The 13269-nt window shown below is 35.2% G+C and overlaps 1 protein-coding gene across 1 annotated transcript; it reads right to left on the bottom strand.

The window, feature by feature from the left end:
* Positions 1–3289: 3289 nt before the first annotated feature.
* On the bottom strand, positions 3290–12882 carry LOC113050372 (complement C1q-like protein 4). The gene is made up of 3 exons (XM_026213282.1): positions 12303–12882; positions 11376–12013; positions 3290–4580 (listed from the first exon to the last, which is right to left on the bottom strand). Exons 2-3 carry the CDS (start codon positions 11898–11900, stop codon positions 4401–4403), a joined length of 705 nt encoding a protein of 234 aa, XP_026069067.1. The 5' UTR covers positions 11901–12013; positions 12303–12882; the 3' UTR covers positions 3290–4400.
* Positions 12883–13269: the final 387 nt, after the last annotated feature.

Genomic DNA, 13269 nt, shown 5'->3' with positions numbered 1-13269 from the left:
GAAATCACATTGAGCTGTCCACAATAGATTGTTGTAGTCCCCAGTGATGGGCTAGTTACCTTAAAGAAGGTAATGTATTAGTCACTCCTTTCAAAAGTAATATTGTTACTTTTCTTATTACTTTCTGGCAACAGTAATTACAGTAGTTACACTACTGGTTACATTACTGTTTCTTCACACCACACAGAAGTTGTAACTGTAACTTCCACATAAAATTCCTCTAGAATGTTACTAACAACATATTTCTGCCTCATCATTTGACCAAAATCCACACTGGATCGCAGTTATTACAAAAACTCAGTAGGCTAGTGATTGTGACATTCAAGTAGAAGTCTTATACTAATCTCATTACTTGTCATGTGTAGCTTGAAGCTAATTGTAATTTTTCTGTTACCCATATACGTTTATATTTCATTATGAATTTGATTAAATCACATAAATTTGTAAGAAACTGTTTATAATATATAGATATAATTATAATATAATTTACCAGATGCTGATCCGAGGGATGTGGGTGGGATGTAATGCCAGAATAAAGTAAAGCCACAATTTACACAACAGTGTTCAGATCATCTTTTTTTATTCCTGGCAAAATCAATATAATGCAATGTTTCTACATGCTGAATGTAAGCTTTTCCATATTCTAAGCTTGCCTGTTGCACTGGTGACATCACATGCATGTGCAAGTTGCGAAAATTATGAAAATAAATCTAGGAATTATTTGATTGTTGGATTGTAAATCAGAGGCGTTGAGACATCAAAAGTAACTTAGTAACTAAGCTGTTTTATGTATGGTACCTGTAATATTATTACTGAAATCTTATTTGTTATTAGATACACTACCAGTTACTGCAAAAAGTAATATTATTACAGTAACAAATTTATTAGTAACTATAGCCTAGTTACTGCGCAATACTGGTAGTCCACCTAGTAAACTTGACAGCCCTTGTATTCTATATCCCTAGCCTATAGAAAAACCTCACAGGAAATGTTTTCATTTGCTATTACAAACGACGGCAACTGAAGCTATATCTTGCGCAACAATTTAATTTTTTATGTAATTCATATGAAACCAAGGAGAGGTGCAGTGTTTCCAGTATGAACTCATTATCTGTAATGTGGTCACACCCACACTATATGGTCATCATCAATAATTATAATAGGATTTTTTTTATAAATATTATAATAAAAATATATATGAGAGGTTGGGTTTGTCCAATGAAAGTGTGTTATTATGTATATATTATGTATATATTATGTGTGTATATATATATATATATATATATATATATATATATATATATATATATATATATATATATATATATATATATATATATATATATATATATATGGTGTGTGTTCCTCAAGAAGTAGAGCATTCCGTTAGCAAGCGCAAGGTTGGGGGTTCGAATCCCAGGGAACATTGTTAGCTTTTTAGAAAATTGTTAGCTTGAATGCAATGAAAGTCGCTTTGGATAAAAGTGTCTGCTAAATGCATATATATATATATATATATATATATATATATATATATATATATATATATATATATATATATATGTATATGTATGTGTGTGTGTGTGTGTGTGTGTGTGTGTGTGTGTGTGTATAATTCTGCTGTTGTTGCTTGTTTTTCTAATAGGCCTAGAATAAAATAAATAGGCTATTAGTATCATATTGTATTCAATGTAGTTGTAGATCACATAGGCTAAAGCAACATTCGAATGCAGTTCTATTGCTCCTTAACTGAGCTCGCGGTTGCCATGTATCGGTTCAGTAACTACAGTACGGTATTGTTACAGTAGATGCACTTGAGCCTCTTGAATTTATCAAGTTCAAGTCTTTAGTTTTGTAGTAAATAGCAGTATCTAAAAGTATACAATAGGTGGCGCTGTTGTCTAAAGTAAAGTATTGCCAGAGCTGCGTTTTTTCAGTGCTGAAGTAGTATCTCATGTTCTGTCCGTTTAATAAACATGTTAAACATGATGAGATGATATCTCATGACTATCCTAATCTAATGAGAACTGATTATAAGCAATAGATGCATATACTTATTGTCTGATAAAAAATAATTCTAATAAATGTTTCTTTCTATCTATCTATCTATCTATCTATCTATCTATCTATCTATCTATCTATCTATCTATCTATCTATCTATCTATCTATCTATCTATCTATCTATCTATCTATCTATCTATCGGTCTGTCGGTCTGTCTGTCTGTCTGTCTGTCTGTCTGTCTGTCTATCTGTCTATATGTCTGTCTATCTGTCTGTCTGTCTGTCTGTCTGTCTGTCTGTCTGTTTTAAAGTTGTGCATTGAAAAAAAGTAATGACACGTTTTTGTTTATGTCTAGTTGGCGGATGTGTTTGTGAGAATCTTTTACCCTTCAATGTTTTCTCAAGTGACATCTTGTGAAGTCTTACCTACACAAGAAATTCAAGCTTTAGAGACCTGCAGTGTCAGTGTAGATTGACAAACAGTGAATTTTTCTCTTCCATAACCTTGTTTCTGTCAGAGTTATCACAAATTTAGAAAGTGTTGATGTTGCTGTCTAGCCAATCTCTTTGACCTTTTTACTATTGTCCATCAAAGGATGCCCAGCCATCTATCTCCCCTCATTACCAAGGAAATGTGTCTGGTTGTGTGTGTGTGTGTGAGGCACAGTGAATAGTAATCGACACTATTAATGGCTTCCTGACTAGTAAGTGGTGTGTTTTGAGAAAAGGGAAAAGAGTGTATGTTTTTATTAACAGCTAATTTTGTTTGTGATTTTATTCCATATGAACTGATTTTCTATCTTACATGCTCTTTTTTAAGCAGTTATGTAGCTCAATTTAATATTGGGGCAGGCATGTATTGATTATATGTTGGTTAGTTAAGAGGATTGCCTGGCCTTCATCCTTTCAGGCTGTTCAAATACACACACTTAACCAAAATAAACCCCCCAGATTGTCAAATGCCCAACTTTAATTAAAAATGGAAGGCAAGTTAAAAGATAGACACGGAAGTGTTTATTTATTATTTATTTACAGCATGTCTTTAACATGCCAGAGTAAAAGTCTATAATAATGATTAATTACACAACTGTAAGGATTTACAACACCAATCAACCTACAAGTCAAATATTTAGAAGCAAATTTTCTTGCACTTTATATTGATATGGACACATGCTGTATGTGAATTGTGTGCTTATACACACACACACACACACACACAAACTGCATGTTTTCATATTACAGATGGATCAGGTCACTTTTAAATGTTTAGTCCACTAAGATGTTTGTGGCATTAAAAAGAGAAAGACTTAATATCATTATCATATAATTATCATTTATAATTTCACAATAGTCTTAAAGTTCCTCCAGTATAAACACTGTGTACATACTTAGTAGACATACAGGGTTAAGACATACAGTTTCCATGCCATGAAATGCAAACACCCTTTTCCCAGTTATGCACACATATACACATGATGCAGGGGGAGAATGGTGATCTAGTAAAATGCTGATAAATCTGGGTAATCCTTTAATGTAGTTTTCTTTTTAGCCTAGTGGATTAGCTTTGCACACAACATACTGTAACAGTGTCAAACACTATAATTAAAAATAATCAATTATTACAAATATTTTCATTGGTGAGCTCAAAATCAAAATATAAGACCCTGACTACATTTTTCTAATGTTTCAAGTTAATTCTTAATAGTAGCAAATACACCATGACTAGACCAAGATGACCGATAGTAAAGTCAATACAAAGTGTCTACAACTTGATTAAAGTCAACATGAAATCAAATTTGAAAAACCTTCTTTACTTTCTTAATACACATTCATGGTGTTATTGTGATCAATTCATCTGTTCATAGTATTCCAAAGAAAAAACATAATCAAAACATAACTTGATTAACCACCAAAAGAAATTTAGTAAGTAGACTTTTTTTCAGCTGTTCATATTATTATTATTATTATTATTTTTTTTTTTTGTCTGTAGTTATAATACTATGGAAGATTTTTTTCCACTTTCCACTCAAATTTATTAAGGCTTATGTTTAAAATAACATATTTTATGGAAAAAGACTAAATTTACGTTGAGTGACAGACCACTTCTTACAATCCAATCAATTTCCAGTGGATAAAATCAAGTCCCAGCATACTTTTTTTTCTCTTTTAACATCCTGTTTGACTTTGAATTACATCACATCAAGAAGGTAAAATGGGTTGTCACTGCTGTTGACTTTGTCACTTTAGGTTTTGAAGTAAATTTTACAATGTTTCCTCTCGAAGTTCCATCACATTGTTGTATCGCTTGAATCGGATGTTGTTGTCTATCAGTCAGTCTGATTTGATGGTGTTAAATATGTGATAATATATTAGATTTTTTTGTATGTTTGTGTACTTATTAGTCAGGGTAGATGAGAAAGCCACTGAATGTGCTGTATTTGTTGGTGTTTCCTCCATGCACTTTTCCACCATCCAACTGCACGCAGATCTCATCCCCCACGTCTAAATGCAGGATCACACTGTTAGAGGCGTAGTCATAATTCTGATCTGCATCCTGAGCAATCGCACTGGCCCTCACCTAAGAGAGGGAATGAGAGACAAAAAATGGTTTTAATGTCGGATAAAACAAAGAGTAAATAATAATTAGCTGGAGAGAGAGGAGGTAAGTGTTCAGCAAATAACAGCTTGAATTTTGTCTTTTCATCACACAAAGCTAGTGTATTGTTTTAAAACGAATTGCAATATAGCACATAAGTTGCATGGAAGGCATACTATATGATACTTTTATGCTTCTTTTGCAATTAAGTTTGAAGGCTTCAGTTAGACAGCTTCTTTCTAATATCCTATCAGTCTGCTGCTTCTCATTGTCAGTGTGCAGATGCCTTTAAATCCTTTAACCTCAATGGAAACTGGCAATCTCTCTCATAACAGTCTTTCCCTCCCGTCTTATGATTTCTTGTCTCCTCCCCAAGTATCCTATGGGATACACAGAACCGAGAGAGAACAAAAGACCAAGACAGACCAAGGTCTGAGGGAATAAGGTTATTGATCTGTGTGTTGCATGTGTGTGTGGGGTAATTTATAGGAAAGGCTGTTAAACACTGTGGTCTTCAGCCTTTCACAAATGTACTAATTTGTTAAACTCATATAATACTATTTATTTTGCATATATCCCAAGCTTTGGCAATATTGAATCACTTACATTCATGCCAACAATGCTACTCTGTTAAAAAAAAAAAAAAAAAATTTGATTATTTTTTGAACATGAGAATTATAATTAACACTGTCATGACAAAAGAGTGATTAATGTCTATGCTTCAACCAAAGCCTAATTTTTGACTGCTAATTAATGCATAGTATATGTACGAATCAAAGCAAAATGTATGCTTCCAGTCCTGTGAAAAAGTGTAATTCAAATTTATTTAACCCTTTATGCTCAACAAGGTCTGCTGTCATTAAAATCTATAAAATATATATCCCTTTTTAGTTCTCGTTTATCCATAAAATACTTTTTGCTTTTTAAGATTAATGTTTCCAAATTAATTTCAGTCGCGTCTCCAAGTGATCGAAATTTTCTTGAGTTGTGCTTAATTCTTCTCACATAAACTCATTAATTATCCGTCTTCCCCTCATCTTTCTTTTCCCAGCACCTCTTCCCCCGTATATGTATGTTCATTCCTTGCAGTATCTATCCATCTTTTTCTGCTGGGATCTAATAAAATGCAGGTCACGCGCGTGTCTCTACTGCGCGTCTCGTGTTGGCGCGTGTCCCTGTCCAGTCTAAATCAGATTGATTAACGGCGCGAGGTGGCAGCTCCCGCGGGAGGCCTTGGGCTGCGTCGGGGCCTCGCTAGCTCGGTAATTGCCCGGCGCAGTGCCTTGGCTGTTGCTCCTAATGGTGCCCACTCCTCAATAACTCCATTGTATCACAATAAACGGAGACTACCGACCACCGGTCAAATGGAGTCACTAAGTATTAACTGTAGGCTATGTGTGCGCGCGAAATAGAGAGACTAGGATATGCATTGTATTGTTCCCCCAAGTGATTTCAATCAGATTAAATAGCAGGTCTTCGGCTTAAACTATACAGACAGTTTCTGACAGAACCAGCGTGATGATAATGCAAACATTCGTTAAATAAATTCAAGAACCAAATATGCGTTCAGAAAAACATAAAATTGTCAAAAAAGAAAAAAAAGAAAGAAAATAATACACAGAAATTCATACAAATTATTGGTTGTTAACCTAATTTATTTTATTTGGTTATGGACATAATTTATTTATTTTGACTTTTATGAAAGCCAAAAAATAAACTACACATGACACATGGCTTACAGCTGCCTTTAGATTTATCTTATTATTTTTTTTGCATAAAAACAAATAAATCTATTCCTGTAAAAACTATGGACTTATGTTGTGCTGTACATAATATTCCTGAAGTTTCATTACTAAATAAATTTCTTATAATGAAATAATAATATTACTAATAATAAAACAACATTTTTAGCATGTCAGTCCAAAGGCATGTAGCTTTACCACAGTGTGTAACCTCAAAGTATATTATATATATATATATAAAACGTTCTCCATTGCTAAAGGTTAACACTGTGATTTATGAATTCATGAATGAACCATTTATCTTCTGTAATTCTGTATTCATACAAATCCCCTGTTTCTGAGTAACATTTAAGAGGCTAATTGGTTATATGACTGCAGTGCTCCCAGATTTTACTTAAAGTAGCACTTCACTTATCTGGTGGAATTAAAAAAAAAATTGTTTACAAATATGTCTTGGTAAAAAATAACCCTGGAATGAAAGAAAAGGGAACTGAGAATGGCTAGAGATCATAATCACAATTAAAAGAACCAAAGACTTAAACTACTTCAATCTGTGTGCAGTGATTTTATTTAATACACAAGCTTCACAATTTGAGTTGAATTACTGAAATAAATGAACTTTCCACGGCATTCTAATTTATTGAGATGCACCTGTATTTTTTGTACAGTATGTCCACTCCTAAATGGGGCTCCTCAAAAACATTGACGTAATCTCAGATTTTAAATTAGATTGACCTTTTGTTCATTCAAAGGGCAATGTAAGCACAGGAAATGAGAGCTAGATACAAAAGGAAATAAGAGGCTGAAATAAAGGCGCAGATCTGTAAACAGGGAAGATGGGTATACAAGTTTCTGTTGCAACAGCTGTAAAATCCCGTCAAGGTACTGAGGGATTACCTCATTAACTATATTAATTAATTAATTGGAGTATGTAAACTCATTAGCTGCTGTGTAATTGACAGGATGTTCGAGGCTTTTCTAACAACTTCTCTGCATCACACCTTAATTAGTGCCGCGTTACTCTGACGAGACCACAGAGAGGGTGAGATTTTCGAAAGAGACAGGGAGGTGAAGTGCTAAAGATGAACCCAAAGTAAAAGCTAGACGTACAGTGGCATGAGAATAGACAGGTTTACATAACCAAGAATCAATTACTGAATTAATGAATCAAATTTGAAATGAGAAACAAATTGGCTGGGTATTCTACTTGAGTGACATTAATTTGTGGACGTTGCGCTCCCTGCTTCAACCCTCATGATGCAGTTTTTGTTTCTTATTCAGCCCCATTGCATCTATCCCTGCCACGAGGAGCCAAACTTCAACTAATAAGTGGCATTTAACAAATACATTAATATTCAGAGCTCTCTAAAAATAAAACTAATTTCCACAATCTCGCTGCAGTTACAACAAAAGTTTTGCCTGTCTCAAAGTGTGTTGGAATCTACCTGTATTGGATAGAAGATCATATACTATGTCTGTAGTATCAGCTTCTGCAAATCTTTGACCTGCAATGAGGTCAATAGTCCTTTCTCGTTCTCTCTCTCACTTACACATGCGCTCAGACTTTCTGTCGTTTTGCTCATCTATCTTACTTACACTGATCTGATGCTGTCTGTGTCTCTGGCCTCGCAGTAACACTTTCTCTCGACCTCTCTGTCGGCTCTCCAATGATTAGCCATCCATCTTCTTCTCGTCCGTTCATCTCTCTATCATCCCACACCATTTTACTGCCTCCTATTGCACCCCCTGCTCATTTGGGTGGGCTCACATTTTCATGTTTCACACTTTTTAATTGCCTTTTCACTTTAAACTTTAAGCTATAATAAATATAGTGTAAATATTGTTTTACACCTAAAACAACAGTGACATTGGGAAGTTAACAGCTTTCTTTTCAAAATAATAAGTATTTCATCGTTTACTCACTCTCATGTCGTGGCTTTATTTCCTCTCAACAAAAAAGAAGGCGGAACTGTTTGTGTCAGTATAAAGTCAGTGCACTGTAAAAAATTATTTTGAGACTTTGCAGTTTCAACTCTTTTTTTTTTTTTTTTGTAGAATAATTAGAAAATGTAAGTTTATTGGATCTCAACTAAGCTGAAAGCTAATTTAACTAGTAAAACTGTTGTTTCAACTCAAAAACGCATGTTTCCGAAAAATTGTAAGGAAGTGGGGTAACAAAGTTGATTCAACAAATTGTTTTTTACAGTGTGAGGACCAAAACAACACTGGACTCCATCGCTTGTCAATTCTGTGAACAAAAAAAAAAACACTTTTCAAAATGTCTTTGTCTTTGGTGTACCACAGAAGAAAAATGTTTGGCCATAAGGATGAGTAAATGATGACAGCAAATTTCATTTTTGGGTGAACTATCCCTTTTGAGTGAATCCAAACTCATGTTGGTTTGGTTGTGTGTATGTTTGTGAAAATGCTTTGAGTGGACCTTGAGATGGGTTAAATAATTTAGCTAAGGCGAGAGATAATTAATGAGGGCAGAGATAGACATTTGGCAGAGTGTGGCTCTGTGTGTGTGTTTGTGTGTGGCCCAGATGGAAAAGAGGGAATCTCATCTTAAAGACATGAATGATTTAACACAAGAGGAGATCAGTGGAATGACAATATATGCAATACAGCATGCCATACACTGCCTAAGCTTACTCTCCTCGTCTTCTGACTTTCTGCATCTCATCCTCCACTTTATGGAGGCTGTGTTGAATCCCTAAAATTCTGGATTTGGCCTGCAGCACAAGAGCCACTTCAGCAATGAGTAGCATAGACATTCTGCTCCTCAATGGAACAAACTGAGTAACAGCATTAACAAAATTCTGTATTTTATTAATATTTCAATTAGTCATAGTCAATTAGAGTAACTTTTGATCTGATATCACATTCAAATGTGTCCCAATTTGCCCTTTAAACTAAACACAAAAAGCTAGATTGCAGCAGTTTCTCAAATTAGATTCCCATCTGAACATAACCTTGAAAATGAATTTGAATTGTTTATTTAATGTATTGTGGTTTATCCAGTCATATTCTAATATTTGACCCTGGATCAAAAAATCATCTTAAGTTGCACATGTATATTTGTAGCAATAACCAAAAATAAATTTTATGGGTCAAAACTATACATTTTTCTTTTATGCATTAGGAAATGAATAAAAATCATGTTCCAAGAAGATATTTTGAAAATGCAAGTTTTAATTAGTAATATGTATGGCTTCATTTGGACAACTTTAAAGCCCATTTTCACCAAAAAAAAAAAACAAAAAAACAAAGACTGTCACTTAGTTGTAGCTCGGCCAAGTATTATTATTATATTACCCTATCCTACAAACTATAAATCAATGGAAAGCTTATTTATTTAGCTTTCATATGAAATAAAAATCTCAATTTTGAAAAATTTACACTTATGACTTGTTTTGTGGTCCAGTTTCACATATTAACATAATATTTTTGAATAAATATTAAAAGTTACATTAGATGTTACCACTTCAAACACATTTTAATCATTTTTACAATGTAGGACGAACAGTAGTTCGATGTTTTTATTTTTTGTGAAAATTGATTTTTTTTTTCCTACATTTTTGAAAGATAAATCCACTGGTTTAAAAAAGGCTAATATACTGCATATGTTTGGCGTAGTTTGGCTTCACACTCAGAGCTTGTGAAGAGATTGAATCAGTACATTTAGCTGAGAAGGTTCATATAGCTAGTACGATTACTAGTATTTCACAGATACACTCTTTGGATCACAAACCTGTGGACTCTCAACAAACAGTATCTTTTGTGCTAGATCATTTATGATGAACAGACAAAGAGCATAATTGCAGGTGTTATGTCATGTTAATGGCAGTGTGATGAAGGGAAGCTGACAGGTTGCTACAGACTCATTATTGGGTTTTCATCATTTCCTGTCAGATATATCTGTCACAAAGGGTCAAAAGCTCCAGGAATCTGTGTGTGTGTGTGAGTGTGTGTGAGAAAGACAGAGACACTGTGTGTATGTAAACACATGTTGCCAAGGGAATTTTTATCTCCTTGGATAATCCCCACTTTCTGTTCCACTACTAAAAATCAAAACTGAGCGGTTGAGTTGAGAGTGCCTGAATCCCAGATCCGTGTCATGTTTCACCAGATGGAGAGGTTTTTTCTCTCCTTACTTTTTCATTTATTCTAAATCCACGGCTCCTGTGAGGACTGTCTCCAGCTGTTGCATTTCGTTCCTCTCCAGAGAGTCAAATAGAGAGCATTTGCGTTTGTTACAATTGTCCTCTTTTCATTGGAAACTGTTAACCTTTTGCTATTTCTGACTGTTCAAATAAAAACATGGTTTATTCTGTTAAATAGTCCCAAATGGACTGTTCAAAACACATTTTAACCCATATGATATATGCTCTTTTTAAGTTGTCATTGTCTTGTCTAAATCTGTATATATGTTTGCATTGTCTTTTTTCCCTCTCTCTGTAGGTGTCTACAGAAGGATAGGCTGAAAAAATTACTGATGAATAATTGAGTAGCAGCCTTACTGGATCCTATTTAAATGTTAAATGTATTCCTTAATCCTTCTGGTGAATTTAATATTTGTTTGATATTTCAGTCATTTACAGTTCATTCTCGTCTGACTTAGTCTAGTTATAGTAGCTCTAAAGACTTAGTTAGCAAACTCTACCATTGTGTAGAATGAACCCAAAGGCTGTTTTTACCAGGGATAGGCAAAACTAAGAGATGAACAATTGGCTTTCAATTTATGAGTTGGAATTTGAATTGAATTGGTCACAGTCCACAAGTCCACATCTATCTATCTATCATTCTGTCATTCTATCTTTCTGTCTGAAAACAAGAATTCAAAATTAATTTTGTGTCTTGAAAAACTTTGCTTTTCTAGTAAAAATGAATTGACAGATTTTTTAAATCTTGTTTGCTCCCTGAATTTAATTCAGGAATTGAATTGGAATTTAAAAGGCATTCTCAATTCAGCTCTAAATAACACAATCTTTGTGTACACACACACACACACACTCACAGTCACATCTCCTACCTGTCCATTCTTCTTGAGGTCGGCCCACATACTAGTTCCATCTCCGCCCCTCATGAGCACATGATAAGTGAAGAAGTAGATTCCAGGAAGAGGGCAGGTGAACTTGCCAGTGGTAGGCTCATAGTAATTCCCTACATTTGTCACCACATCATCAAACTTAAGTATCTCACTCCCCTCATGTTGCTTGCGCAGACCTGCATAAAAGGCAATTTTAGGGCTGTAGAACGATGGGATGTATCCTCCTGGGCCTGGACCTGGAGGTCCAGGTGGACCTGGTTTTCCAGGTGGCCCACGTGGGCCTGGTGGCCCTTGGTTTCCACGAGAACCCGACTTCCCTCCCCCTCTGCGTCCAGAGGTGTCGTGAGGTGGAGGCGAAACAGGTGTTAGTTCATTGGTGGGCGTTAGAGAGTCACAGACCATCTTGCAGCTTCCAAGCATCTCATAATGTGTACTTCCGCCTCCAGACCCACCCAGTTTGGTGCTGTGGACCAACAGTGGAATAGCGACTAGTAGCACGAGCACCATGGCCACACCCACTGCCGCGCCAATAACGCGCTTCCTGCGGCTGAGGTGCGAGGCAGCGAAAGAGAGGAAGTCCTCTTCCCCTTTAGAAGAAACAGGCCCGGCCAGAATGAACTCTGGGAAGGAAAAAGCACTAGGGTGAGATAGAAAAGTTAACGAGAAAAGTGGCTTGTGTCTGAGAAATGAGCTAAAATAAATACTTTTTTTATATGAAAAATCCACCTTCGGCAGCAAACAAATCAAATATCCTATATGGAACAAAGTCTTTAAGAACGTTTGTGTTCATTTCCTTTTAAAAGTTTAAATTTCTGCTATTTTCCCCATCTGCTCTCAATTACTACTTCAAAATCATAATCACCAGTAACAATAAACCACTAACCACTACCACTTCTGAATGACACACACCTGGTTATCACTCCATTTAAACAGCAATTCTAGATGATCCAGTGGGTTTATATTGTCACATGAATATATATTACTTGTCTAATATAAGCGACATGGGGGAGTTGGTGTCTCCAAATGTATGTCCGTGGTTGGAGATTCTATCAGGTGATGTGGAGGTGTATTTCTTAGGGGGTGCTGTATGGCAGTGGTGTCTCCTCATAGATTGGTGGACTGACAACGGTGAGGCTTATTTTTCCATGAGAAGTTCAAGAAGCGTTCTGGAGAATTCACAGAAAAGTCCATGTCCACCTCAGCATTTAAACAAACTCTGCCCTTCCTCTCACAGAAAAAAGCTGTGACTGTGATTCAAATTGATCAAAAACGATCCACGCTGTGTATTATTTTGACAGTCTTAAACCTTCAAATGCGTAAAGGTTTTTGTTCTTCGCTTGTAAACATCCTGTAAGCCCGAAATGGATGGTAAGATATAATCTTAAATCAGGCTCACAGCACTCTGGGTGATTTTCAGTCCCCGCTGGTCTTCATCAAACTTCAGCTGAATAACATTCAGGTTCCAAGATCAACCAGCATCTCGACATGTGTTTCACTGAGTTGAAACATAAAAAGACCTAAATCAGATTAACTGTAAAACTTACAGCACATCTTTTAAGAGCTGCCAATGGATTCACTGATGCTTATTGAGAATGCGCTATGAGGTTATTTATTTCTGTTCAAAATTAGGCTTTTCACAGAAAAATAAGCTTTTAAGCACAAGGCCTCCTAGTGACAAGTAAGGTTGCATATAATGTATTTTAATCATTATTTAACTGACTTTAATAAAATCATGCCATCAGAGTTTGCAGACACATTACTACATCACAGATACATTACCCCTCCAAAGCAACTACAAACATTAGCCAATCAGCAATCACAGATTTAAAGAATTTAAATAATCAGATAACAATCAATGTTGTGTCAACTGCTTGTT

Source organism: Carassius auratus, chromosome 31 (assembly GCF_003368295.1).
Source record: "Carassius auratus strain Wakin chromosome 31, ASM336829v1, whole genome shotgun sequence".
NCBI classification, from domain to species: domain Eukaryota; kingdom Metazoa; phylum Chordata; class Actinopteri; order Cypriniformes; family Cyprinidae; genus Carassius; species Carassius auratus.
This window is presented reverse-complemented; position numbering and strand designations above follow the sequence as displayed.

Excerpts from the sequence above, each read along its gene's own strand:
- LOC113050372 (XM_026213282.1), bottom strand. The coding sequence starts at position 11,900 with ATGGTGCTCGTGCTACTAGTCGCTATTCCACTGTTGGTCCACAGCACC. Across the intron at positions 4,581-11,375 it reads ACCTCAAGAAGAATGGACAG|GTGAGGGCCAGTGCGATTGC; the intron begins GTAGGAGATGTG and ends TCCCTCTCTTAG.